The following is a 25,554-nucleotide window of genomic DNA, read 5'->3' on the forward strand; positions in this document are numbered from 1 at the left end:
AGGGTAAATGAACGCCGCATTGGCATAGGTCGTGCGACGATCCCCGCTGAAGAAATGCCAAGGAACCATCGGATGGGCTGAGAACTAAACCGGTGAGTTAGAACACGATAGATGGATCGTGGCGGACCGGGCGGCAAGCTGTGCGGGAATCGTGTGCTATATAGCAAACCGTACAGCGTTCAGCTAGGACACGTCAAGAGAAATGGTGCGGATAGTTATGTTAGTCATGCCATTCTCAATGCTTCCCCCCTATGCACGAGTTCTGCTTGTGTCCGGTTAGGCGGATGCCAATGACTGATTTGATACGAGATAGACTTCCGGACAACCCCCTTCGTAGAGAAAAAGGGGGTATGCGAACTATAGAGAGGAATAGAGATGGGATGAGATAGTATGAGGTAGATTCTCTATTGAAAATTTCCGGGAAGGGAGACCGGCATATTGGCCCACCTCGGTCCATCTCGTCGGGGTTCATGCAGGGTCCCAGGAAGGGAAATTGAGGCTCCATTTGTCAAATGATTCGGCCATTTCTATGAGCACATCGTCGACGCCATCTCTACCTAAGCAGTTTGACTTACCTAGTTTTGAATACTATTCTATACGTTTTCTGATATAAATACGGCAACTAGATATACTGTTAATAATCTTTGTATAGGTAGTTGGTTAGGTAGGTTACGATGTCTAAGCGCCACATATGGCAATTGTCCATGCCCTCCGTGGGTGCTGTAAGTGTCAACCGCGCCGCACGGGGATACCTTGGCGGGATCTTCCACAGCCAGAACGTCCTACGGGAGGTTAAATCTAGCGGCCGTTTCATCGTCATAATGGCGTAAAACGACGTTGGCTTTTAGCTTGGCTTGCTTACGTGGAAAGATTCCAACCGCTGTGCTTTGTCATAGCTGAATTAAGGTTGCAGCTGTTTCGACTACATCTGAACAAGAGAGTAATACGAAGATTTCAGAAGTATGATCTGCGTGAGGTATTCCGGATTCATACTTGCTGTGCCTATAGATGGCTGAGCGACTGTCTGAGATTAGTTTAAGGCGCAGCAACGGCGCAGGACTCCGTAAATAAAAGAGTTAAACATTAGTTAAATGTTTGGAATCCGAAAAGCGAGGAATTAAGAGTAGCAGTTTGGAATCGTCATGTTAACTCTTGAGCGCGGGCTCCGTTGGGAAGAGACTTACTCCTAATTCATCTTGAACCAGACTCCACCTAGCCGAATGAATAATACAGAAACATCTACCGAATCATCAATGTTAGGCGGCCAAAAGGAGAGGGTTTAAATCTTACCGCATACTTTCCACGTGTCGATGCCTGTCAAGTTATATCGTATATGTCAATAATATTCACGTTATTTCGAGTTTGGGGGAAAGCTAATATAATAAAAATACCTACCTGGGTACTAGATTCTCAAAGTTTCTACTGGTGTACACAACATATCGCCATTGTAAATGAAAATGAAAAGAAACTTACATAGGAGACTTACTCAGGAAGGCACCTCTTCATCCCCTATTCCCTATCTCCTTCGACTTACAGCCAGAGGACATCTCAAGCCTTAAATCCACCCCGGATTCGGCCTCTCAATCTCCGCCGACTCTCTCGGCAGCTGGACAAGCGCGGGATCCCGCGGCGGGGACCTCACACTGCGACTCCTCGCAGTCGTCAAGTTCCGCCCGCTAGCCACGGGCTTACCAATTTTCGGAAACTTCTCCCTCCACTCCCTCTGCTCCCTCTCCCTCGCACTACCCGCCCTCTTCAGCATCAGTCCCGCAAAAATCCCATCCTTATCCTTTTCCTTCTTCCCCTTATCACCACCCGGCGCAGCCGGCAACGGCTTCCGAGCCAAATACGCCAGCTCAGGCACAGGCAGCGGCGGCAGGGGCGGCAACGGGCTCTCCGGCACCGCCGACTCGCGGGTCTGAGCCAGACTATACACGCTGCGCGCATTAGCCAAGGTCCGCATGCCCTCGAACGGGGTCGGCTGTCTCGTAACCAGCCGCTCCTGTCCCAAGCCGAACCGGCGCAGCATATCCTCGTGGTCGCGGACCTCCCTCGCGTCCCTGTGGCGGCGCAGCACGGCCGCGACGTCGATGCCCGCGCGCGCCATCTCCGTCCTCGCGCGCTCGAACCGCGTCGTGAACGCGGTCCAGCACTCCTCGCCGAGCAGCGTGGGGAGGGCCTCCGGGTCGAGGCGGTGGCGCGTTCGCGCCGCCTTGTCTAGACACCAGAGGATATCCTGCGCCGCCATGCGAAGCCTTGACTCGGCCCTCGCTACCGCCTGTGCCTGCGTCGGGCCCTCCTCCTGCTTCTTCGCATTCGCCTTCAGCTCCTCGACTTGGCCGAGTTGGTGCATGAACCCCATCGCGGCATAGTCGATCTGGTCCGTGAGGCCGAGCACCCACGCGTCGCTCGTGCTCGACTTGACCCTCTCGAGCTTCGCGAACCCTTCGTCGTTGACCCACTTAACGCGCACCCGATAAACCGTCGCCCCTTCGCCGCCGTACCCGCGCTCGCCGACCGGGATCCCGAAGTAGTCGTCGTACGTGTCGTAGCCCTTGGTCCTGAGCCACCCGTGAACGTTGTCTTTCGCGTAGGTCGGGCATACCAGGCTCACGGCGTTCAACCTCCGAGCGAAGTATCCGTAGTCGTTGAGCGCGGCGAGCCCGCAGATCGCGTAGGGGATGTGTGCGAGCGTAGCGTGGATGTTGTCCAGCAATTCCGAGAGCTGGTGCGGCGTGAGGTAAGCCTTAGACCAGCGGTCCCGGGGATCAGCATTTCCATTACCGTATACATTACCAGAATTAACGGGGAAGCGTTGGCCTGTTGTGTTAGCGGATGAGGCTGTTCCAGGCCTGGCTAGCGTGCCCTGGCTCTGGTTCGCTGAGAGATGTTGAGGGCGCTGGGCCTTGGTTGAAACCTGGCCGTTTCGGCCATACTCAACTCTAGCAGTCCTATCAGAGCGTACGATTCTCTCAGGGAGAGCTCCCATCATGTAGGGCTCCGGTCCCGACTGAGCATTGTTGTATGAAACGGCGTGGAACTCGGGGTAAGTCGGCCTCTCAGATTTCTTCGGAAGGCACACAACGCAAGCCTTCAGCCAGCTTGGCCACCCGGTTGACTTATTGGAATCAGAAGACGACATGACGAGAGAGTACTTACTATCAAAGAAGAGCGCTCAACTTGCGTATCAATTATCTCGGTTGCGCTTTCCGAGATGACTGGCATATCCTAAGTACGAGAAAGGCAGTCAGGGAAATATATAAGTAGATATAACAGCCTTTGTTCAGTAACACAATATTTATTGTTTATCATGATTCAATGGGCTTGTAATGGAACGGTCCCGTGGAAGAACTAGTATCTTTATAGTCAGTACATTGTCATTGTTAGCAACAATGTCCTTTATATGATAAAGCATTGATGTTGGGTATGACGGTCCTAGACAACCAGGTCAGCAGAGACAAAACACACATTGAATCATTATGTTATGCAGAAAGATAAGGATAATATGAATCAATGATGGTATTGACGTGCAGAAGATCCCTGCTGCACGATGTACCTCACAAGCATATTCGCGGAATCGAGCCGTAAAGCAATCCTTTCATTGCCGGAGCTTTCTAAACCGGGTCCGCTAGCCCTTCCAACGCCTATGATACACTGCTGATGACTGAATCCTCGGAATCAATTAAATCGGCCTCGGATATGCGGACCTACAGCTCCTCGTCCTCGTCCATGCGATCGCCATTCGCCTGGCCATTAGCAGCTGCTTCCTTTTTAGGCATCGTCGCCTCCTTGTCGATCATCTGTCTCGAAACAGATACAATGTTGTCCTCGATGAGTTGTTGGCCGACATCCTCCAGGTGCTTCTTGGGATCGAGCTTGCCGACGTAACGCGTCTTCAGCTGTTCCTTGGTCAATTCTGTCTCCTCCTTAACCCGCTTCTCGTAGCCGTCAGCCAACGTCACCAATCTCTGGAAACGTTCCTTGTTGTGATCGCCCTCATGTCTGAAGTCCTCCATCTGCAAAGCCTCGGTCCAGACGTGCTTGTGTAAGTTCATGAGCATGTTCTCCTCTAGAGCGGTCTTTCGGTAGTTGATGCCGATAGAATAATAATGTCGGTTTAGGCCATGGATAAGCGCTTGGATGGAAGGCTTATTGAGGTGGCCCAAATTCGAAGTGCTCTGTCTTGGCTCTTGTCCAAGCATCAAGGACTGCGGGTTGATGAGTCGGAACGCATCGATGACAACCTTGCCCTTAACCGACTGTATGGGGTCCACGACGACGGCAACGGCTCTCGGCGTAAGTTGTTCGAAACTCTGTTGGGTATTGATATCGACGGACGACAACCAGCATCCGAATCCGGGGTGAGAGTGGTACCATCCAACGACCGACTCAGGTCTACGAAGCAGTTATTAGTAAAGACACAAAGTAAAGATATGCTAGTTAACTCACCGTCCCGTTTGCGTCAACATGTCCATCATCTTCTGCTGAAATACCGGGTCGACAGCTTCGACACTGACACCGGTACCGCTCTGAGGCATAGCGAAAACGTCCACGACTCGTACGGTGAAGTCATCGACGAACTCTCCCAGCATCAGACCCATCACTTCCATAGGAACACCCGCTCGACCGTGCCGCAGCATCTTGAGTAGCGCAAGAGAAGAGATGTAAACGGTTTCGGAGTTGTCGATTAGGTTTTGGTTATCCTATTGAAGCACTGTTAGCTCGTGTCGACATGGTAGCTTTGCACAAGCTGAAGTATCGGAGGATTCAGCAAATGCAAGAGTTCTCACCGTTCCTGGAGCGGCGCCGAGTCCCATGCCGCTGGCACCGGCAAGCATTCTGTTCAACCGGTCCATATTGATCTGTTGCGCTACTACGTAGACAATTAGGATAGGTTAATAAAACTGCGCGGAGTCGCAGTCTAAATAGGTAGATGGTGAAAGTGGTAGAAAAATAAGAGGCGGCTGGAAAGGTAGGTACGCGCAGTGATATCGACGTTGATTGATGTATTATGTTGGAAAGGCGATCTTTAGATTGAAGCTTCAAGTTGTAAACTGCAGGTGCTAAATGTTGACGAGGCCCGGATCTGCCTGCATAACCCAATTACCTAAGCAACAGCTTCCTTGTAGTTCCTAATCGATAACAGAGCTATCTTACTGGTTAACACGTGACTAGAGAATTTCAACGGACGTCCATGGATTTGTAAGTGGGGCTTATTTTCAGCCTCGATTATTAGCCTTGCAGAAATGCCCCGTCCCGCCGTTGGTTCATGTGGGGTCCCGCACCAGCCACAACCCCCCACAACTTAACGCGGGTACCTGCGATCGTAACTAAGTACCTACTTGCCGAATAAGGAAATTTTATTTCAAGGTCGTGACCATTGATTTCCAAGATGATTTCTCGGTGCTTTTACAACAACTGTCTTAATAAGAAGTATCTATGAATGCTCATGATATATTCTATTGACTCTCGCCTCGTCTTGGACGTGTATATATATTCATAATGACCATTCTGAACACCCGTTTCCAGCATGCAGAGAACCCATACCGAGAAATCTCCGAAATCAAGTGATACGATAGTAACGCATCAAGAGCCAGGAGAGGTGCTCTCAAGCAACGTCATCGTGATTTGACTGAGGACTTTCAAATAGGAGAAGGTATGACATGGATATTATTTCGACATTCATCGATTAATGCATGTTACCCTTTTCTGCCTTTCCAGCTACTTGACTTTATCATCTTTCCAAGAAGCTACCTGATTTCAGTATTTGGTATGACACGGTTAACACTTTATTTGCAAGAACGTTACTTGGACTTTAGAACCTGTATAAATCATAGAGAAGTGGTATATAAGTACATAGATATATCTGGCAGTGTAGTAATATCGTGTATTATAGCTCACAACGAGTCAGAATCCATATTATATTCAAAAAATATCATGTATTTCTAAGTATATTTGTTTATATAAACGCGATTCTCAAGGGACTTCTGCTGGTATTGAATACAAAAGAAATAAGATACCCGTGACGAATGGAATTTCATGTAATCCGTGAATATTGATTGACTCTTACTACATTTTATTGATTATACCTTAAATCTTCCTAGATAAGAGGTAGCTTGCTTGCCGGCAGCACTCGCGATTACAAGAACTATACAAGGCACTTGAATTTATTTCTGGGGCGACGGAGACATCTCCCACTCTGTACAGCACTACAAACAAATCACTAGCCAAGTTCACATTACGAAAAACCCAAGAAGGTATTGAATATAGCATTGATTAATGACAAAAGCTAGAAGCACCTAAGCACCGTGTTCCTCAAAATGACAAGCGTCTTCTGCCCACCGACGATGCTGCCGAGCCCGGAACGCCATTGCTTGGCTATGGTACATCTGAAAAGGAAACTACAAAATTCTGTCTGCGTACAGGATTACGTTCAGCCAATACCGTGGCCTCCTTTTTCCTAACAAGGGCAATAAAAGCAAAAAACTGCAAAACATGTGGGTATCATGAGGTTATGCCGTTCTAAGGACTTGCTGTATCCTTAGGAGCTGCGTCTGCCGGCTTGGTGGGGGCCTCTGTCGAATGCTCGCTTTTGACTTCATCTTGCGCAGGCTCTGGCGCAGGGGCAGGCCCATCCATATCAACATCACCATCCTGATCGACCTTCTCTGGTGATGGATTCTTGGCATCTGACGTAGCTGTGGATGACTTCTCGACCTCTGCGACCGGCGATTTCTTGTTCTCGGTCGTGTCCTGCATAACCTCATCGGATTCCTCGGCCGGCTCGGCCTTACCTCCTGAGCTGGCATCTTCGGCAGCAGCTGTCTTCTCGCTCTCACTACCATCTTTGTCCGATTTTGCAGATCCTTGTGCTTCCTTGGGGGCATCTTCCTGCTCGGATGTGCTCGTGGCTCGAACGTCCTCTTTGACCTCTTTCTCGTCTGGTTTTGGAGCAACCGCGGCATCAGCTTCAGGATCTGGCGCCTTATCCACATCCTCCATTACAATATCATCCGTCTCCTTAGACTTGATGACACTTTCAACGGTACCATTGGCTGGGGTTGCAACACCGCTGTCGACCTCGGCATCCGAATTTCGGTAGTCGAGGAATGTACGTCGAGCGCTGCCATTGCGATGAACTCCATTGGCTCTGTCGAGCTCCTCATTATCGCTCTCTTCATATTCATTGTCGCGTTCTATGCGCTGTTCCCATTGACGCTGCGTCATTCGAACATCCTTGTTCTCGTCTTCATCAAGATCGTCAAGTTCGGCTTCTTCCTCGTCGGACATTGCGCCCATCGAGTGACGAGGGACGTCTTGCATTTGCACAGACGGGGCGTGTGCCGTACGTCGAAGGTTCTCAATCAATTGATTCTTGATTTTTTCTAGATACTCGGGACTGTTCGCGTTCTCCATGTTTGACGATCGGACGTCAAGGGTGTAATCGGGACCGTAGTACTAGTATCAAAGTTAGGGTCATAATTAGCATAGGGATATGGATGTAATCTTACATCGTAATATTCATTAAATGGTAACGTTCGGTCCATATGCGCATCGACCAGTAAGCCAGTTTCGAAGGCCCAGGTGCGGGCGACGTTGCGCATGGTATAACCACCACCTCCGAGGACGAGAGTTGGACGGTTGAAGCTCTTGACGAACTTCACACAGTTGGAGTGGCCGTCCATACTCAGGTTGAAACAACCTAGACGGTCACCCGACAGGCTGTCACCACCGCACTGAAGAACAACTGCTTCCGGGTTGTAATATTCCATGACACTAGAGATAACGGGCTCGAAGATCGACTTATACGAGGCGTCGTCGATACCATCTCGAAGGGGGAAATTTGTGGCGTAGTATCGTCCCTGACCAATACCAATATCCCTAAGTTCGCCTGTTCCTGGGAAATACTCGCCGTACTTGTGGAAGGAAACGGTCATGACTCGGTCCGTGGTGTAAAAGGCTTCCTCCACGCCGTCACCGTGGTGGACATCGATATCGATGTAGAGCACACGCTTATTGAATCTTAGAAGCTCCAATATGCCAAGGACAATATCTGGAGTAAATGCGATGTTAGAGTTGTTACGCGAGTGAGAGATAAAAAAAACCTACCATTCACATAACAGAAACCACTTGCTTCTGATTTCTTCGCGTGATGAAGTCCGCCAGCCCAATTGACGGCGATGTCACACTTCTGGCGATTGAGACGTGCAGCACCCTCCATACTGCCACCGGCACTGATCCCACAGAATTCGAATAGGCCGTCGAACACTGGACAATCATCTCCGACGTTGTACTTGCCTTGTTCGCGCACGAAATTATCCATATTCTCGGGTGTGACGCGCTGTAGGAAGTCGATGTATTCGTCGGTATGGAATTGTGTCATCTCCAGTCGCGTAGCTGGTTTGGCGCGCTAGAAGTCATCAGTTATCCCATTCGCAGATTTAGATGGTATCGGAAGCACTCACGTAAATCTCCATTTTCTTGTAGACGCCATAGTTCATGATCAAGGAATGCGCCAACCGAATGCGATGAGGCTTCATTGGGTGGCCCGATACGTATGCAAAGTTACCAATATCGGAATCGTAGAAATAGGCGACCTTTTTGGGAGACGAAGCTCCCAAGGCATTGCCGTTGCCATTCCAGATATCCACCGGTGCGTGCGTCATTGTTGTTCACAAATTGACGAAAGAGGTGGACTGAGACGGTAAGGTTGGATGAGAACAAGGTAGGAAGAAATCGGGGATCTACCAGAATTCTGAGCTTAAGGGATTTGGGTCGGATCTGCAGCCCACCCTTATCGATAACGCCTTCCACTAGTATGTTTTGGTGTTAGTGCCAATTGTGAGCATTGACATGGTGCATGGTCAACCGTCAAGCTTTAGAACTGAGAGGGATTCTTGTCTAATTGGCTAATTGATTTGCATGGTCCTGCTTTCCTATTGGCTATCAATGTGTAAGTTATCACCAAAGCGTGAACAAATCAAAGGCAGTTGAAGCCAGCTTATTATTTTTAAGAGGCTTGTTTGTCGCCATCCATTAGCTTATGTGACTTCGGAGACTATAAGAAGAGTTTTGTTGATTACTCGGAAGCATAACTAAACATAATTATATTATCATATTCCAGAGTTGTCTTCAATGCATTGTAGGAAGCTGCAAGAGAATGGGATCATAGGTTCTACAGTGAAAGCTTCATCTGATACGTTAATTGGAAAATGGCGTTCCGTGATAGTGGCGAGAAATAGAAGGTCGAACGAAAGAAGGACTTCGAAAAAAAAATATTCATCTTGTGAAGACGGCATCATCTAAATAACCAATCATGTGAAAGAAGAAAAAGAAAACCGACACCTGTGTGATTCGAACACACGCCCCCGAAGGGAATGCCTATACCATTGCTAATTCATTAGCTCATAGCAGGGCATCGCGTTAACCACTCCGCCAAAGTGCCTGAAGACTATGTTCCGTGTGTCTTGCGGGTTGGACAATTGGTCGCTAATAATAGTATATATTACTTGTACAGAGACCCTCCTAAGGTGCGGGGAAACAAGACTGGACAAATCAAAGAGAACTAGTAGCAAATCTAGGCGCTTTTAGTTTGGAGGCTCAGCAGTGATCTACTCCGCAAGTATGCAAGCTACCTAATTCCATGAAATACACATCATCTCATTTGACGTATAATTTTTGACCCGAGACCAGCTATAATTAATAAGCTCGGAAGATTGACCAATGAATGACTTCTTCAATGCATGATAGTGGTAAAAGTGCAACGTTGAATTATTGGTCCTTAAGTATGGCATGGCGGGGTGAGTGTGCGATGATGGAATCCTCTTTACCCAACTTGTAAGTCGAAGGGCGCATAGAGCAGCTCCTCTAGTAAATTTCCGCTATATCTACATATGGGATCATGTTAATCGCGCGGTCCACCAAGTCCGAGGTGCATAGGGCTACCTTGTATGTGCCTCGTTGTGTTTAGTCATAATGTCTCGAGAAAGATAAATGTCGATGTAATTACCCCACCTGTCAAGAGCTTCTTTAACTATCCTGTAACCCACCTAGATATTCCATATCCTCAAAGGCCTCTCATACATAGCCATCGATCATCGAACACGCCTACAATGTCTAACCAGGAAATTGCACTCTTTGACTTGCCCTCTAAACCACCTAACAAAGCGTGGTCGCCGAACCCGTGGAAGAGTACGTATGTTACCATGTGAAGAAGAGAAACAACGTCTAACTGAGGGGGACAGCTCGGCTTGCCTTGAACTACAAGGGTCTCCCCTATAAGACGGAATGGGTAAGTTCCTAAATATTCTGGTATCACGATTTCGAGCATTCAAAGTCATTAGCTCACAATGGCAGATCGAATATCCGGATATCAAGCCCAAGTTTCAGGACCAGTGAGTCAACTCATCATGAGCATATCAGTCAGCGCTCCCTGACAATAACCATAGCCTTCCGAAAGCGGATCTTTACACGATCCCAGCCGTCATTTTGCCTGATGGTAAATGGGTAATGGAATCGCTGGAGATTGCCAAAGAGCTCGAGGCGAGGTACCCCGAGCCGAGCCTACATCTAGATTCGCCTTACATAGCAAAGGTCTTCGAGCAGCTTACCAACTTGAGGAAGCCCACCAGCCCTGTCTTCATCCCGGGAGTGCTCTTCAACATATTGAACGAAGCTAGCCAGGACTACTTCCGCACGACGCGTGAGAAGGCAGTCGGAAAGAAGATGGAAGACTTCGCGCAAGAGGGCGGTGCACCGGCATGGGAAGCTGCCGCACCATACGTGCAGAAGGTCACCGCGTTATTGAAGGAGAACCCTGAAGGCCCCTTCTTCGAGGGAAAGACTGTTGGTTTTGCCGACTTCATATGGGGTGGATGGCTTCTCTTCATGGGAAGAATTAGCGAGGATGCCATTGCGGGGGCGCTGAAGGCTTCTGGAGAGCCCGATGTCCACTTGAAGCTTCTTGAGGCCTTAAAGCCTTGGTCCGAGAGAGACGACCACTAGTCCTATGAGGATTGTTGCTAGTAGAACGATTACCAAATCTACAATAATATTAAACAAGTGCCATGTTAACGTATAGAAATGATCCGACTAGTGGTTAATGCAAAACGCAGTTATCTCTGCTGGCCTCAATGAATAAGAAGGTGATGCTAGCAAATAGAGCATTCGACTTAGATGTTTGGTCGGACGTTGGACGGCGGACGATGAAAGAAACGGCATGAAGTGCACAGACCATACTAGAGTGTACGAAGATACAGCAAATCTAATCATCACGTGATACTGTTCCTCTTTACGGAAATCGCTTCTACAATTTGTGGGCCCCTAGGGTTTTTTTTACTTAGGAAGCCGCACATTTCGCGGTTTGCAGTACCCTCCACCACCACTAAGAAATTTGGAGCCATTGAACTCTCGAACTTTTTTTTCGCTTTTCTGTGATAACGACCACCTCGACAACTTCGTCCAACACCACTCCCGATTTTACAGAAATCCGAATAAATCAGTCGCAATGGCCAAGATTTCGTAAGTTGAATTCATATCCGTTCGATCTCGAATTATGCGATTCCCACCGGAAGCTTGGAGGGGCACGGCAAGAGGTGGAAATTCAATTTTGGCGGGGGAAAATGTGAGAGGAAAATGGTACTGACAAAAGAACTGTTTTGTGGCGTATGAGGAGGCATACTAGAAACTTCGAGTGGTGGAAATTACAATCGCAAGGCGGCATCAAGGTTGAATCTTAATCTCCAAGCTTCGGTGGTCGGTATTGCTTTGCAGGAGCCACAACTGGTGGACGATAGGATATCGCAGGAAATGATGAGGTTTTGAAACAATTTCGCTAATGATTTGTTTTACAGGCGTGGTGCCCCCGGTGGCAAGCTGAAGATGACCCTCGGTCTGCCTGTGTAAGTGCAGGAGTCCCCTTCGAATCGGTTTCCGTCGCTAATACATTGAATAGCGGTGCCATCATGAACTGCGCTGACAACTCCGGCGCCCGAAACCTCTACATCATCTCCGTCAAGGGTATCGGTGCCCGCCTCAACAGACTGCCTGCTGGTGGTGTCGGTGACATGGTCATGGCCACCGTCAAGAAGGGAAAGCCCGAGCTCCGAAAGAAGGTCCACCCCGCCGTTATTGTCCGACAGTCCAAGCCCTGGAAGCGAACCGACGGTGTCTTCCTATACTTCGAGGACAACGCTGGTGTTGTAAGTCTCTTATTTACCTACATGTGCTCCGATATGCGATCGCTCGACTAGGAAAGGTGCCTATGGAGACTATAGGATGGGATCTTTGTATGACAAGGCTGGAAAGCTAGGATACGGGCTCGTTACATGTTGATTTCATATACAGCCGTGATACAATTTGCTAACGTATCATTCTCTAGATCGTCAACCCCAAGGGTGAGATGAAGGGCTCTGCCATCACTGGACCCGTCGGCAAGGAGGCTGCTGAATTATGGCCCGTAAGTGTCCTCGCCCCATTACCATATATCTGCATGTTCTGACACGTACACAGCGTATTGCCAGCAACTCCGGTGTTGTGATGTAAATTGAGAGCGTTTCGGGAGCATTTGTGAGAGGCGGATTGACACAACCTACCTTATTGACGAGTCATCACGATTGGAAGACATCGACACGGCCAGCCACTTTCATGACAGGCGGAGGAAGGAATGACGCAGATATCTATCGCGTGTCCGGCTGGAGGACTGGTCACTTTGCATTTCGGCTACGGGGCGTAAAGGAGACATACCAAAAGAACAGCATCCTGGACGAATGAAACGTTCAGTCCCCAAGTTTTGCTTGTTATGATTTTGAACGTGACTTTTCCGATTGACCTTAGATTTGACAACTAATGAATTTTCCAATGGTACGCCTGTATGTGCACCCATCGTTTACAGCTGAAAGTGGTATACCTCATTACCTCTAGACGATACCAGTGGGCTTGTAACCCCATGATGTTCATCCCAGAAGGGGCTTTAACCTGAGAAGAGCGGAGTAATTGAAACTTCTCTTCATAGCGCATGTATGAAGTTGATACTGAGGACAGGGGGGGGACCAATCATCCGAATATCACCCAACCCGCCCTTGTCAGATTCAAATCAGACCAACTCTTTACTCCTAATTTTATTAACTCCATTCTAGGCTCACTTAGTCAACATCTCTTGAATTCTCTACAATATTTAGAGACACACTCGACTTTTTCTATCTGCTTCTAAGAGACGGACGACCGAGATCGCCTAGGTAGGTCTTCGTAGGACTAAAATATCTATGATTTATCTGATTCGTCAATACGTATAAAGGAGGTCAAATACTCCACAATTCGCGTCTTGGACGTGGTAGTTATCAATGGACCGGGATCGGGCTGAATTAGCTATGGGAATATCATAGAGTCCTGGAAGTGTACCTATCGGTTGATCCCTTGCTACAATTGCCAAGACAGCCGAAATACACCACATTTTGCAGATTCAGCGTTAGGGGCAGCCTTGCTGGCTTCTGTGCTTACATCTACTACCTTCAATACTTAGATAATTAATCATATCACGAGCACGCGAGTATATGTATGTGTTGAAGGGTAATATTCTTCTACCCTAGGTATTGAACCTCTATAACCGCCAATTCATAACTCCCAACCCATGCAAAATGATATCAATGCCCGCCGTATGGTTTTGGCGAGGGTGGATGGGAGTTGGTCCAAGTATCCGAACTCCCCACCCACCCGTCTACCCCCTATGCAATATGTTTGACCGTGAACCCCGTTACCGCCCAATTTTCCCGAACTCCTGTGCTGAAAGCAAATGCCACTTTTGGTATGTGCAAATGTACAATGCTGCCTCCCCCCTATGTCCATGCTTGGGGTTTCGCGAAACCCCTTCCTATGCCCCTATTTCCTTCACCCATTTTACCTCCACCCCGCCCAACCCGTAATCCCACTCGCTCGATCCCCCGAGTGGGTTGAGAGAGGGTGGATATTTATGTTGAGGGGTGTTGGTCCAAGTATCCAACAGCCCTCCACCCTCTCTAGGTCCGCAGATGGACGGGTGCTAGTTGAGTTTGGCCTAGACACCCGACCGCCTGCAACAGCCCTGGAGAGAGCTAGGCGTGTTTCGCCTAGCCATCTCTCCGCCCATAGAAAGGGTGGGTAAGTGTTGGTTGAATGGCGTCCAAACAACTTACCCACCCTCTCGTTTTCGTGGGTGGATGGGATAGGGGTTAGTCCAAGTATCTAACCGCCCGGCCATCCACCCACGATGATGGCGTGCGCATGGATGGATCCCTCCATCCATACGACGCGGTCTGGAAGCCTATTCCATCCGCGTCGCCACCATTAGGGGGGCGTTAGAGAGGGTAAGAGGGAGTTGGATGAGTGGCTTCCAAGCATCCCTCCACCCTCTCTGTTCATGGGCGAGCGGGAGCCAGGTGAGTTTTAACTGGACATCCCGCCGCCCACGACGGCCCTCCCTCCCTCCCCGCCCCCCTAGTTGTGAGTGGGTGGGAGTCAACTGAGTTTTCTTAGACATCCCACCCACTCTACATTGCCCGTCATGCGTGGTTGGGTTCCCACCCTCCCTCCCCCCCAACCCGCCGCCCCCCTTTTGTTTCCTTGGTGGTTTATTTTTTTATTTTTCTTTTTTATTTTTTTGCTTTTTTTGTGTTTTTATTTTTCTTTTTTATTTTTTTTGCTTTTTTTGTGTTTTTATTTTTTTATTTTTTGTTATCATAGTGTACTCATCCAAGGATGAGACAGACGAGCGCAATGGCTAAGATGATCCATCGCTCGGCGACATTGTAACCGATTCATGGTCGTCATCGATATCTTCATCAGACTCTGGTTGATGCGTAGATCCAGAAGTTGGAGCTTGGTCCGGTGCTGCGGCATTTGTCACTTCGGACGGTTTCGCACTCTGCTTCTTAGCTGCAAGCGTCGCGCGGCGTTTGAGCACGGCATTGCCCATCGACCCAGATGCCCATCGAGCTGTTAGATATTCTTGGTTAGCTATATTGTGACTTGATATTTAATGGTGAGGGTTGGGACGGGTTGGTGGTGGTATGTGTGGCAAGCGTGCTATTTGACATACCTTTCATCGATGCTGACATCTTTTCTGATTTGGTCATCGTACTGTAGTCCTTCGGGGGCTCTGCCCTGGACTCTGTGTCAGCAGCGTCAAACCTTGAGGTTCCGTTGCCAACGACATTACCATTGCCGTTACTATTGCCGTTAATAAGGTTGTTTAAGTTAGCCGGCGCCAAGTTCGTAGAGGGGGCTAACGAAGGCGTGCTGGACGCCGGTGTCAAAGTAGGGTTCGGTAAAGGGTTAGGCATTCCCTTAATTCTGATTCTGGTGGGAGGCTTTGGTAGGGCAGGCACCTCTGGTTCAGGTTGCTTTACGGGAGAAGGCTCCGGGGCAGGTAAAATATTTTCCTTCTTGACTTGTGGTTTCTTTGACGCTCGTCGAGCACGCTTGCGCTTAGGCTCTTCAATGAAGTCGTCATCAATAATATCGTTAGTGAACTTCCTCTGACGCTTCTCGCGGAGCTGATAATTGTTGGTAGATGCCGTAGTATCAACGGTTGCGGTAGACGAGGCAGTTCGGGGACGAGGTTCTTCGACTGGAGCCGTAAAGGATGTATTGGTCGTAGTGTTCGGAGGTTCGTGAGATGTATCTGTCTTCTTCGTGATTCTTCGACGTGTCGATTTCACGTGAGTCTCTGGCTCTGTACCATTGGTGACATTATCTTCTATAACCGGTGCAGCCGGGGCTGGGGGAGGGGCAAGGGTAAGGGTAACAATAGAGTTAGGAGCTGACGGAGGTGCTCTACGTCGACGTTTGCGAGTGCTTTGCTCTTCCGCGACTTCTTCGTCATCTCTCTCTCGCTTCGTCGATGGGTTCGATGACTCGGGCTCGGACTCTGCATCGCGATGTGGGATGACGCCTGGTCTTCCTTGAGTCTTCAAAACTACCTTAGTGATTTTTCGTTGACTTGGCGACTTACGCGTCTCTAGGGCGCGGGATTGGTCCGGCTCAGGTTTCGGTTCTGGCCGCGACTGAGATTCTATCATAGATTCTATCGTAGCTGCCGTAGTAGGTTCGGCTTCTGCTACAGGTTCCGGAATGGGATTCTTTCGAGGGCGGCCACCCTTTCCCTTCTTCTTCGGAACGTCCTTCTCGGCATGTGCGGGTGCAGGTATATGATCTTGTGTAGAGACACTCGGGTCTTGGACCTCGGCATGTGTCTGGGATGAAGAGAAAGATGAAGTTAGAGCCTGTGGCTGGGGCTCAGGTTGAGATGATTGAGGTAATTGAGACTGTCCCTTGGCCTTCGACTGAGGCTGGGGTTGTGATAGAGGTAGTTGCTGAGCCTGTGACTGGGGCTGGGGTGGATTCTGTTCGCCATTCTCTGGCGCTAAATTATGGCGACGTCCTCGTCGCTGGGTAGGCACCGGGGTAGACCCCCTGCTAATAACTTCATCTCCCGCAAATCTCTCTGGAGCTTTTCTGATTCTCTTTCCTGGCAAGACAATGGGCTCGTCCAACTCTGCTGCCTTGGCGGTTTGCTTGGGTCGTTCTCTAAGTCGTCCCTGGCGGCCGGCCCCAGTTCGCTGTGCAATGGGGTTCTGATTACCAATCTTGTCGGGGCGGGGATCGTACTCGAAGCCCCACGCGTCCGCCTGTATTTTGTCTTGCTGACGCATATACTTCACTAGGGGATCTGTATTATCTTGCGCTCTCTCCCCTTTAACGACGAAGTCCTTGGCGATTGGGTTGTAGGATGGGTTTCTACTGGCCATCATGTTTGAACGTCGTTGGAAGGATTCCTCTTCCCTCTTATATCGGACTGAGTTGTCGTAATCATCCGTGATTTTTTTAAGCTCACGAAATTCCTCCTGCCATGCAACCATGGCCTCGTTGGCGACCTCAATTCGGCGGTAAAGTTCTGCTGTAGATAAGGACTTGATGTCCTTGAATAGGTCCGTATATTCGGACGCCGGCCGTATTTGGTTGAATCTGTACCGCTTCTTCTGTGGCGCCTGGGCAGGGGTTGCTTCTACCTCACCAGACGGTGAGTTTGCCGCAGTATCGGCCGGCGTCTGCTCCACGGGACCATCTACCTTGTCCTCGACAGCTATGTCTTCAGCACTGCTCTGGCCGTTGGTGGCTGCTGTGCGATCAAGTTCCAGACTAGGGTCAGCGTCCGCGTTGAGATCAACATCTGCATCCACCTGACAAGAGTCACGATCAAGATCAGCTTCAGGTTCTGCGTCATCCTCGGGGTATTGTGGGTAAAAGGTGTAAGAACCCCGTATGTAAGGGGTGAGGTGACTCAAAGAATCTAGGTCATTCTGATCATTATCCATATCAAGTGGCTGTTGTCCAGTAGGCTCTGTATCCTCGCTCATCTCTCCAGATATATTCACCTGGACTCTGTCTCGGAGTCTCTTTGATACGTTCTCACGCGGGAGTGGTTCATAGGGGGGTAGGGGTAGGGGTCGAGAGAGAAGGGACACCCTGGGAGCAGATGGCGACTGCTTGGACTGCGAAAGTCGGTTATCAGCAGATTCGGATGAGGCTGATCCAGGAGCCGCCTTGTTGTCGTGACTTGAAGAACCTGAACTGGCTCTTCGGATGAGCGACTCATCAGACTCTTCACTATGGTGTCCACCAACTTCGATGGTGTCCTGTACTTCGACATCATCGTGGTGGGCTGGCGCAAAGGTCTGCTGGTCCACTGGCCCTTTACCCGCGATACGCTTACGAGTGAAGGACGACTGGGGCTGTTCGGAGGCACGTCTCTTAGAGCGTGCTTCTGAGCGAGCTTCCGAATCATCGTCTAACTCGTTCTCATTCGAAACAACATCGGTACGACGACGCTTAAATGAGCGAGGAGAGCTCGAGGAAAGTTTGAGACTGTTCTCGGCATCTTGCTGCTCGAATGTGTAGTCCACACGAGGTCGCTTTCGTAGGGAGCGACCCACGGGTGAAGTGTTAGTACCCTCGGCCTGGCGAGTGCGCATCCGCGTGGAGAGCGGGGCAGATGGACTCGGGGTTTCGAGGGATAAGGGTAAGAGAGCCGACGGGCCAGAGGCGTCGGAGACAGATGGTAGGTCAGGTAGTTCCTGAGCTGCCTTCTGGGGAGGGGAGGAAGGAGGTGGTGAAATATGTGAAGTAGGGCGTTTTCGGCCGCGGCCGCGATTGCTTGAAGAATCCATGATAGGATTCTACAAAGAGGAAGATAGAAGAAGAGGTGGAAAAATATGTGGAAGTAAAAATAGAGTGAGTGAATGAAAGTGTAGGTGAAAGTAGTTTCCTGTCGGAGATTATGTAAGTGGGGAAGTTTTCTTCAAGTATGGAAATGAATGAGTATGGGTATGGGTATAGGTAAGGGTAGTATGAATTATGTTTGAGCGCGTAGTCGGGATTGATCACGACGCACCCGAGAGATGAAAATAAATCAAGCGGTAGGAAAATGGAATGATGGTTGATAGCGCGATCATTTATTCCATTACAAGAGGGTGAAATATTGGATACAACGGTCGAAATAGAAAGTGTCAAAATGTCGGGGACTTACTTGTTACTTGGGTAGGGAAGAAAATTAATAACAAGGAAAATAAAACGAACCTGATGGTATAGCTTGCGCTACGTAAGAAGTCTCAGATGATCTTGTGAGTTATTGTACACGAGAGAGTTGCTGCAAGGTTGCTGGTTAGTTGAGGTAAATGGATGATAGTTTGGGTTGTATGTTATATGAGGAAGACGTGGTGAGAAAAAAGGTTGATAAAAGGAGCTGCAGTGTTGTGGATGAAAAGGATGGATGATTTTTATGCGGTACTGTCAGGCGACAATAGAATGAAACGGTTGGAAAATGCTTACCTAGTATTTGGCACTCGCTCGATAAATCAAGATCCGTTGTTGAAAGGAAGAAGAAATTTTGTAGTTTAGAAAGCTGGGTATATATAGGTTTGCGATTTCGACTGGAGTGACTCTGATCTTGTCGTCCCCGTCCCTTCTGCGAGGTCACCCAAAAATACGTAGGTACTCACAACACTGCTAATTTCTGAAGGTTCGGGGCAGCATAAGCCACAGTTACAATCCCTATTTGGAGACACCAGCCTTCAAGCCTATACTTTTTAGGAAAAGGTCTCTAGCCAATGGGATAACACGATCGAACAGATGTGCCCTTTTAAAATCCGTTTTCGGGCTAGCGCAACCTTAGCACCCCTGTATTTTTAGAATACTTGGTACATCTACCCACGGTCCACCCATGTACCAAGTGTTTTAATTGATTTTCCGGCAACTGACATAATCTATTGGCTCGTGCTTCCAGCTGTCACTAGCCCCCCTCGGGTCTCCGTTCAGTGACGACAGTTTTAGAAATTGCAGGCGTCTGCACTAAAGATTTCCGATCCCGTGTTCCTCTTCCCGGGATCACTTTACCGTCAACCGTCAACCGCTCACCACATGACATTATCATATATTGACCTGTCTAGATACCCAACCACTGCTGATTTGCTTCCCATTCGGCTCCCATAGCGTTGTCAATGCCAACTGGTTAGTTCGAAATACCCTCGTCTCTTATTAGTTGTCGAAATAGTGTTTGTTACATCTGCCGGTGAATATCCACAAACCCAGTTGCAGTCGAATCCGGTCAAACGATTGGTTCCCCTCGGCTTTGCATACATACACATACACATACACACATGACGCCTAACCTTAGCTACATATTACAGGGGCACGGCGAATCATAATCGACTGCTAGTCTGCATCTCCATCTCCCTTACCATTGCAATAGCTCTCTCCATAGTCTACCTACTTCTGAACACGGAACATTTCCATCGAGTAATTCCCACTTCTGCTGCTTCTTAATCGTAACCCCTCTCCACCAAAAATAACCCTCACCCACCACGATTATTATCCAAGATGGCGGCCAAACGATCCAAGGCTTCCAACGACGACGGATTCGACGAGCTCTTCGAGGGGATCGGTGACGAAAACAAAGGAAAGAAGGCCCCTAGTAAATCTAAGCCCGCCGGCCCCAAACCTCGCCGAGGCGATAAGAAGCTCGAGCAGGAACTTGCCGAACTCGAGAACGAACTCGGCAGCGAGGAGCCTGCTCGACCTCACACCCCTCGTGTCAAGGAGACCGCCGCTACTAAGATAGCCAGTAAGCGAAGCAGCACAGCTACCCCTCCGCCGGGTGCCCCTCGACACTCCGAAGACAAGCCAGCAAACGTCGCACGCAAATCCGTCGACAGCACCCGCTCTCTTCACGCAAGCTTTACGCCCAGTGCCACTAGTTCCGATCTCCAGGATGCCGAGAAGAAGGGCACCGTAGAACAGACCGCACCCGCTGCCACCGGAGGCGGCTGGTGGGGTGGAATATTTGCTACGGCCAGTGCCACGGCGAACGCAGCGATGAAGCAGGCCGAGGCCGCGTACAAAGAGATCCAGCAGAACGAAGAGGCCAAGAAATGGGCCGAACAAGTCAAAGGAAACGTCGGCGTTCTTAAAGATCTAGGTTGGTTTCTTATCTAAACATGGCAGACCCCTCCAAGCTAAATGACATGAAAACATAGGCGACGGCCTCCGCCACCGAGCCCTCCCAACCTTCGCCAACATCCTCCACACGCTCGCCCCGCCCATCTCCTCGCACGAGCGCCTCCTAATCCACATCACCCACGACATCGTCGGGTACCCGTCGCTCGACCCGCTCATCTACGGCGTCTTCAGCCGGGTGATGTCGCAAGTCGAAGGCGGGGACCTGCTCGTCGTGCAGCGCGGGCACGAGAACACGGCGCGCCGGTCCTCCGACTCCGGTGCCGCATTCTACAAGGGAGCCTCGAGCTCCGCCGGGTGGCGCGACGGCCCCTGGTGGCGCCAGGTCGACTCGCGCCGGGACCTGGGCGCCGTCAAGGGCTTGGCCGAGGGCACGAAGCTGTGCCGCGTCAGCGCGGAGAGCTACGCGCACGACTACTTCGCGGCGAGCGGCGGCGTGTCCGAGGCGCAGAAGCGCGCGCTCGAGCCCGTTTCGGAGGAGAACCCCGTCCGCACCAGCGACATCTTCCTCGCCGTCCAGCCCGTCGCGCTCGACGCCGACCCGGCCCTGTTCGCCGGCAGCAGCGCGGCCAAGGACGAGGCTAGCGCCGTCGCGGACGGCGGAGCAGCCAACGATGCGCTTGTCGCTTTCGCCGTGTATGTCCTGGATCCTATTCATGATATCGTGTATAGCACCGTCAGCCAGCATATCCCGGCTAAATGGATCCGATGGCTGGACGCGCCGACGCCGCTTACGCCCGGCAGCGCGGAGGACGAGGATGACGACGAGGATGATGAAGAGAGCGACGATGACGAGAGTGATGATGAGGAAGAGGAAAAGGAGAAGGAAAAGGGAAGGGAAAAGAAGAGGAATGCTGGTCCTCGCGTGCCCGAAGAGGGCCGCGACGTGCCGGACGAGATTAGGGAGATTGTGGAGAGCGGCGGCGTGGACCCGAGGGAATGGGTCGCGGAGTGGGTTGAGGAGGTGCTGAGCCTGAGCGTCGGCGTCGTGGCGCAGAGGTACGTTGCCCGCAGGATGGGCGTCGGCGAGGGGGGTCTGGGGAAGGGGAAGCAGAAGGTGGAGGCTTTGTTGCAGGAAGGGGGTGGGGAGGCTGCTAGGGCGGGATTGATTTAGGGGGTTTGGTTATGGGAGTGAGGTCAAGTGGGATATAGATACGAGAAGCGAGTGACTGAGGAGAGAGTAACTACTCAGGCTTGACGTATGTACGGGTTCCCCGTCTTGCGCTGGTCATGGTCAAATCGATGCTTGAACGAATGAGAACGGAGTCAGCGGGATAATGTAGCAGTAGCTTATAACACAGGCCAGGCCTGGTTTTCGTATTCTAGTAGGTATATTGTTTGACATGGTTCATCTATCTATCTATCTAGGTACTTAAGGTACTTGAGGTGTGATATGGATGGGAGGGAGGTGATTAAGTAGGTATTGGTTACAGAAATTATGAGAATTATGAGAAATAATGGGATACCTATCACGAGGTATATCTTATTTGGGATATATGAGTGCGAAGGAGGACGGGTAGTTGTTGATCTTGTACGGCTACTCAGGGCTTCGAGAGACTGGTCAGCAAGTCAAGGTGGTTCTTCGTTCATGCTCTCCATCTACTAGGTAGTAGCAAATTTCCATACACTCTTGGGAGTAAAAAGGACAAGAAAACATGACCTCAAGCGCAGCGTTTCATCGTTTATATCATACGGAAGGAGAGCCAATATTTATTTTAAAATGCACATGTATAGAATAGCTACTAGGTAGGTAATCTACCGACTGTACCGTTCAAGACAACTGTCTAGGTCTAGTACCAGGTCCTCCTCATATCCACCCACACTCACCGTACCCACGGAAGATGAAGGTCGTTCTATGCTAAGGTAAGGAACGAAGAAACGCCTGTGTTTATGATCACATCAACACGCAGCAAGAGCACTACTTCTTCCCGCCATCCCCATCCCCATTCCCATCCAGACCCTCAAGCTCCAAACTCCCCACAACCTTCAACTCCGCCTTCGCGGCCCGACTCGCGCCCTCCGGCTCAACGCGCTTCAAGGGCCGATACACCGGATCCCACATCTGCTCGCGAATCCACTCATCCAAACCCTCCTCGCCCTCGACCGCAGTCGGGATACCCTCCTCCGTCGCGACGCCCTCTGCCACCGCAGCCAGTATGACCTCGCGCGCGACGCGCACGCTAACGGCTCGCACGTCCTCGACGCCGGGGAGCAGGGGCGCCGTGTCGTCTTTCAGCGCGGGGCTCAGGGCCGCGACGCCGCGGACCGCGGCCACCAGCATCTTATCCGTCACCCTGTTGGCGCGGCAGAGCACGGCGCCGAGCCCGATGCCGGGGAAGACGACCGAGTTGTTGCACTCCGCGACCTCGATCTCTACGTCCTCGCCGTCCTTGCCCCAGGGCCCTTTTACGGGGTCGAAGGGGGAGCCCGTGGCTACGAGAGCGCGGCCCTCGGTCCACTTTAGGATGTCGGATGGTACGGCTTCGTGCAGACGGGTTGGGTTTGAGAGGGGTAGGATGACGGGGCGCGGGGTGCCGGCTGCCATTTCCTTCACGATGGCTTCGGTGAAGGCTTTGGGGACGGTGGAGGTCCCGATTAACACGTTCGGGTGGATTTCTTTGATGACGGAGAGGAGAGAGCGCTCTTTGTTGTCCCATTCTGACGCATCTTTGGCGTAGGTACGTTGGCCATGGTCAAGTTGAGTTTGGGTGGTTAGGAGGCCAGGCTTGTCGATTAACCTGTGGTTATGTTAGATGCGATTTATATAGACGAAAAAGGGTATGATGTGCTCACCAGAGTTGTTTTGCCGCTTCTTCCTTGCTGATACCCTTCTCGGCGGCAATCGCGTCACGTACCTGGTCGGCAATACCGACACCAGCGGTGCCGGCGCCGAAGATGACTATCTTGGTGTCCCGCAGCTTCTGCTTGGTTACGTGTAGTCCGGCCATGATAGCCGCCAAAGACACGCAGCCAGTGCCTTGGACATCATCGTTGAAGCATGGGATTTCCGGTCTATAGTGATCCAATATACGGCGTGCTGTGTTCGTGGTTTAGTCATGCGATTCAGAGCTGCGATCGAGTAGTACTCACCATTCGCCAACCCGAAATCTTCAAAGTGAATATAGGCACGAGGAAAGAGTTTTCGGGCAGACTGAACGAAGGTGTCGACAAGTTTGTCGTACTTCTCCCCCCTCTCTCGTTTCTGGCGTAGGCCGAGATACAGATCATCGTTGAGTAGATTCTCATTGTCCGTTCCACAATCAAGTACGACGGGCAGAGTTCTGTTAGGGTGAATTCCAGCGCATAGTGTAGTCAGTACGAGCTTTGCGACTGAAATTAGGATTCCGCCTGCGCCTTGATCTCCTATACCAAGGATCTCTTCACCGTCTATGACTTGTAAGCGTTGAACTATGCGTAAGTCAGAATTTGGGTTTTCGAGTTAGAGACATACCTGATACGACAATGTAGTCTATATCCTCAGGCTTTCCCCATTGGGCTAGATCATGCGGAACTCTGCCGATATCATTGATGTTAAGGAAACATCCTTCAGGTCGTCGGAATAGCCGAGAGAAGTTCTGAATCGCATCACCTTCCGTTGGTGTGTAAACAACACTAAATACTTCCTTCAGGTGGTCTTGCAAAAGCTGCGATATATTAGTATAGAGCGCATAATCCCTCAAGGGGGATTGGAAGGATTGGAATCCAAGCCTTCGTGCGTAGCTTCCAATAAGTAACTAATAATAATAGCCTCAAGACAGCCTTACCTTGAAGTATAAGACCAAATTCTGCTCCTTCAGCGACGTCAAGAAGGTGTTCTTGGCTAAGTCATCTTGTCTCGAAATGTACTGCTGGTATGCACGCTCCACTTGCTGTTCTAGGGTCTGGATACTGGTAGGTAGCAGACCAGTGAGATTAAACTCGCGCCTTTCTTCAGCTGAATGTGCTGAGCCACGGTTGAAATAAGGGGTGTTCAGCAAGACAGTCCCAGATACTGCACATTCTATTGGACCACTGGTGCTTAGTGGCAGATGCGAGAACTTGGATTTGGAAGTCGCCGACATCTTGGACGTGGTATGAAATGTGACACTATTGACACGATGACTTCTCAAAGCTCGGAAGAGTGGTCGAGTTAGGTACATCAAAATTTATTATGTTGATTAGGTTATTATTGATAGCTTAAGTAGGTAAGAGAAATAAAGAGGTAGATACCGTAGCATTACGCGGTAGTGCGATAGTATCAACGATTATACCAGAATTGACAAGTGAGATGATTTCCGTAGATGTAAGCATCTGGGAAATAGCTCGTAAGGAGAGATCACTTGCACATGCAAGATGTAGGTTTTAGGTACAAGAACGAGAATGAAATCGACGTGGAGTGACGTCGTCCAACTTCCCAACGAAGATGTGACGAATGAAATCAGCTTTCGGCCGGCGGGGATCACCGTTGCTCGAATCTAGTAGGAGCTAGACCGCAAATAAATAACATTAATACCGGTTTGTAGGAGCTCTAGGAGCCTCGCTCATGTGGGATATCGTATCATGAGTTACGACATAGATGAGCGTGGACTATGATGGTCCGTAATATTCATTCTTGCAGCTTTCTATCTTCGGACGATGCGAACATCATCCGCCCCGTATCACCAAGCCCTCTCAAGACCACGACACAAGACGCATCACGGTAGTAAGAACATTCGGATGAAAGACTCGTAATAGGTTTCGAGTGGCTGGGACAGGGTCATGCTGCGACATGAGACAAAGTAAAAAGAGATATTCAGACCTTTAAGAGCATAATTATGGATAGCCCCTATATCCCATCATGGATGAAACTGGGCGCTATCGTGGGAAACGTTGATCATCAAGGAAGAAAGTTAAGATAATATTAAGTTCCAATAGTTCTCGCCAGAGAAATTTTCGTGGTGAATTACGTTAAGATCCCAAGCACGGACCACTTAAATGACACTAGTATGTAGGTGGGTCTTTTCACCAGCTGACTCCGTCCGGAACGGGCCG

General features: G+C 50.1%; 8 protein-coding genes and 1 non-coding gene across 9 annotated transcripts; 3 read left to right on the plus strand and 6 right to left on the minus strand.

Annotated features, from left to right (window-relative positions):
• Positions 1–1,364: 1,364 nt before the first annotated feature.
• F4807DRAFT_467522 (uncharacterized protein) lies at positions 1,365–3,142 on the minus strand (the record flags this gene model as incomplete). The annotated part of the gene is made up of 1 exon (XM_048002494.1): positions 1,365–3,142. One exon carries the CDS (start codon positions 3,140–3,142, stop codon positions 1,556–1,558), a length of 1,587 nt encoding a protein of 528 aa, XP_047854129.1. The 3' UTR covers positions 1,365–1,555.
• Positions 3,143–3,248: 106 nt separating this feature from the next.
• F4807DRAFT_425584 (Mov34-domain-containing protein) lies at positions 3,249–5,054 on the minus strand. The gene is made up of 3 exons (XM_047997976.1): positions 4,791–5,054; positions 4,450–4,703; positions 3,249–4,395 (listed from the first exon to the last, which is right to left on the minus strand). Exons 1-3 carry the CDS (start codon positions 4,854–4,856, stop codon positions 3,708–3,710), a joined length of 1,008 nt encoding a protein of 335 aa, XP_047854130.1. The 5' UTR covers positions 4,857–5,054; the 3' UTR covers positions 3,249–3,707.
• A 1,409-nt stretch (positions 5,055–6,463) lies between these two features.
• On the minus strand, positions 6,464–8,712 carry F4807DRAFT_425587 (uncharacterized protein). Its single transcript, XM_047997977.1, has 4 exons — positions 8,466–8,712; positions 8,110–8,410; positions 7,512–8,053; positions 6,464–7,458 (listed from the first exon to the last, which is right to left on the minus strand). The coding sequence occupies exons 1-4, from the start codon at positions 8,664–8,666 to the stop codon at positions 6,523–6,525; spliced, it is 1,980 nt and encodes a 659-aa protein (XP_047854131.1). The 5' UTR covers positions 8,667–8,712; the 3' UTR covers positions 6,464–6,522.
• A 627-nt stretch (positions 8,713–9,339) lies between these two features.
• Positions 9,340–9,445, minus strand: F4807DRAFT_t79. The gene has a single exon. It is a non-coding gene; the product is annotated as a tRNA-Ser (tRNA).
• Positions 9,446–9,710: 265 nt separating this feature from the next.
• F4807DRAFT_425588 (putative glutathione S-transferase) lies at positions 9,711–11,209 on the plus strand. The gene is made up of 4 exons (XM_047997978.1): positions 9,711–10,191; positions 10,245–10,291; positions 10,357–10,394; positions 10,449–11,209. Exons 1-4 carry the CDS (start codon positions 9,951–9,953, stop codon positions 11,002–11,004), a joined length of 882 nt encoding a protein of 293 aa, XP_047854132.1. The 5' UTR covers positions 9,711–9,950; the 3' UTR covers positions 11,005–11,209.
• Positions 11,210–11,348: 139 nt separating this feature from the next.
• F4807DRAFT_425601 (ribosomal protein L14 domain-containing protein) lies at positions 11,349–12,985 on the plus strand. Its single transcript, XM_047997979.1, has 5 exons — positions 11,349–11,520; positions 11,853–11,900; positions 11,954–12,200; positions 12,380–12,457; positions 12,511–12,985. Exons 1-5 carry the CDS (start codon positions 11,507–11,509, stop codon positions 12,541–12,543), a joined length of 420 nt encoding a protein of 139 aa, XP_047854133.1. The 5' UTR covers positions 11,349–11,506; the 3' UTR covers positions 12,544–12,985.
• Positions 12,986–14,607: 1,622 nt separating this feature from the next.
• F4807DRAFT_425610 (uncharacterized protein) lies at positions 14,608–18,749 on the minus strand. The gene is made up of 4 exons (XM_047997980.1): positions 18,610–18,749; positions 15,986–18,298; positions 15,071–15,925; positions 14,608–14,967 (listed from the first exon to the last, which is right to left on the minus strand). The coding sequence occupies exons 2-4, from the start codon at positions 18,198–18,200 to the stop codon at positions 14,753–14,755; spliced, it is 3,285 nt and encodes a 1,094-aa protein (XP_047854134.1). The 5' UTR covers positions 18,201–18,298; positions 18,610–18,749; the 3' UTR covers positions 14,608–14,752.
• Positions 18,750–19,277: 528 nt separating this feature from the next.
• Positions 19,278–22,252, plus strand: F4807DRAFT_425613 (maintenance of telomere capping protein 1). The gene is made up of 3 exons (XM_047997981.1): positions 19,278–19,539; positions 19,719–20,506; positions 20,565–22,252. The coding sequence occupies exons 2-3, from the start codon at positions 19,909–19,911 to the stop codon at positions 21,656–21,658; spliced, it is 1,692 nt and encodes a 563-aa protein (XP_047854135.1). The 5' UTR covers positions 19,278–19,539; positions 19,719–19,908; the 3' UTR covers positions 21,659–22,252.
• Positions 22,253–25,402, minus strand: F4807DRAFT_425615 (uncharacterized protein). Its single transcript, XM_047997982.1, has 5 exons — positions 24,309–25,402; positions 23,996–24,188; positions 23,635–23,931; positions 23,338–23,581; positions 22,253–23,282 (listed from the first exon to the last, which is right to left on the minus strand). Exons 1-5 carry the CDS (start codon positions 24,681–24,683, stop codon positions 22,463–22,465), a joined length of 1,929 nt encoding a protein of 642 aa, XP_047854136.1. The 5' UTR covers positions 24,684–25,402; the 3' UTR covers positions 22,253–22,462.
• Positions 25,403–25,554: the final 152 nt, after the last annotated feature.

The sequence above is a fragment of the Annulohypoxylon truncatum genome (genome assembly GCF_022578515.1).
Source record: "Annulohypoxylon truncatum strain CBS 140777 unplaced genomic scaffold F4807scaffold_16, whole genome shotgun sequence".
NCBI classification, from domain to species: domain Eukaryota; kingdom Fungi; phylum Ascomycota; class Sordariomycetes; order Xylariales; family Hypoxylaceae; genus Annulohypoxylon; species Annulohypoxylon truncatum.

What these genes read in the sequence shown, in the direction of transcription:
- F4807DRAFT_425588 (XM_047997978.1), top strand. Translation starts at nt 9,951, where the DNA reads ATGTGCCTCGTTGTGTTTAGTCATAATGTCTCGAGAAAGATAAATGTC. An exon ending in GTCGCCGAACCCGTGGAAGA is followed by an intron (nt 10,192 to 10,244) that starts GTACGTATGTTA and finishes TGAGGGGGACAG; the next exon opens with CTCGGCTTGCCTTGAACTAC. An exon ending in AAGCCCAAGTTTCAGGACCA is followed by an intron (nt 10,395 to 10,448) that starts GTGAGTCAACTC and finishes CAATAACCATAG; the next exon opens with CCTTCCGAAAGCGGATCTTT.
- F4807DRAFT_425610 (XM_047997980.1), bottom strand. Translation starts at nt 18,200, where the DNA reads ATGGATTCTTCAAGCAATCGCGGCCGCGGCCGAAAACGCCCTACTTCA. An exon ending in ATCCCGCGCCCTAGAGACGC is followed by an intron (nt 15,926 to 15,985) that starts GTAAGTCGCCAA and finishes AAGGAAGACCAG; the next exon opens with GCGTCATCCCACATCGCGAT. An exon ending in GATGTCAGCATCGATGAAAG is followed by an intron (nt 14,968 to 15,070) that starts GTATGTCAAATA and finishes AATATCTAACAG; the next exon opens with CTCGATGGGCATCTGGGTCG.
- F4807DRAFT_425615 (XM_047997982.1), bottom strand. Translation starts at nt 24,683, where the DNA reads ATGTACCTAACTCGACCACTCTTCCGAGCTTTGAGAAGTCATCGTGTC. An exon ending in ATTTGGTCTTATACTTCAAG is followed by an intron (nt 24,189 to 24,308) that starts GTAAGGCTGTCT and finishes AATATATCGCAG; the next exon opens with CTTTTGCAAGACCACCTGAA. An exon ending in AGACTACATTGTCGTATCAG is followed by an intron (nt 23,932 to 23,995) that starts GTATGTCTCTAA and finishes TACAAGTCATAG; the next exon opens with ACGGTGAAGAGATCCTTGGT.
- F4807DRAFT_425601 (XM_047997979.1), top strand. An exon ending in TCGAGGACAACGCTGGTGTT is followed by an intron (nt 12,201 to 12,379) that starts GTAAGTCTCTTA and finishes ATCATTCTCTAG; the next exon opens with ATCGTCAACCCCAAGGGTGA. An exon ending in AGGCTGCTGAATTATGGCCC is followed by an intron (nt 12,458 to 12,510) that starts GTAAGTGTCCTC and finishes ACACGTACACAG; the next exon opens with CGTATTGCCAGCAACTCCGG.
- F4807DRAFT_425613 (XM_047997981.1), top strand. Translation starts at nt 19,909, where the DNA reads ATGGCGGCCAAACGATCCAAGGCTTCCAACGACGACGGATTCGACGAG. An exon ending in CGGCGTTCTTAAAGATCTAG is followed by an intron (nt 20,507 to 20,564) that starts GTTGGTTTCTTA and finishes ATGAAAACATAG; the next exon opens with GCGACGGCCTCCGCCACCGA.
- F4807DRAFT_425584 (XM_047997976.1), bottom strand. Translation starts at nt 4,856, where the DNA reads ATGGACCGGTTGAACAGAATGCTTGCCGGTGCCAGCGGCATGGGACTC. An exon ending in TCGGCGCCGCTCCAGGAACG is followed by an intron (nt 4,704 to 4,790) that starts GTGAGAACTCTT and finishes GTGCTTCAATAG; the next exon opens with GATAACCAAAACCTAATCGA. An exon ending in ATGTTGACGCAAACGGGACG is followed by an intron (nt 4,396 to 4,449) that starts GTGAGTTAACTA and finishes ACTGCTTCGTAG; the next exon opens with ACCTGAGTCGGTCGTTGGAT.
- F4807DRAFT_425587 (XM_047997977.1), bottom strand. Translation starts at nt 8,666, where the DNA reads ATGACGCACGCACCGGTGGATATCTGGAATGGCAACGGCAATGCCTTG. An exon ending in ACAAGAAAATGGAGATTTAC is followed by an intron (nt 8,411 to 8,465) that starts GTGAGTGCTTCC and finishes GATGACTTCTAG; the next exon opens with CGCGCCAAACCAGCTACGCG. An exon ending in CATTTAATGAATATTACGAT is followed by an intron (nt 7,459 to 7,511) that starts GTAAGATTACAT and finishes CTTTGATACTAG; the next exon opens with TACTACGGTCCCGATTACAC.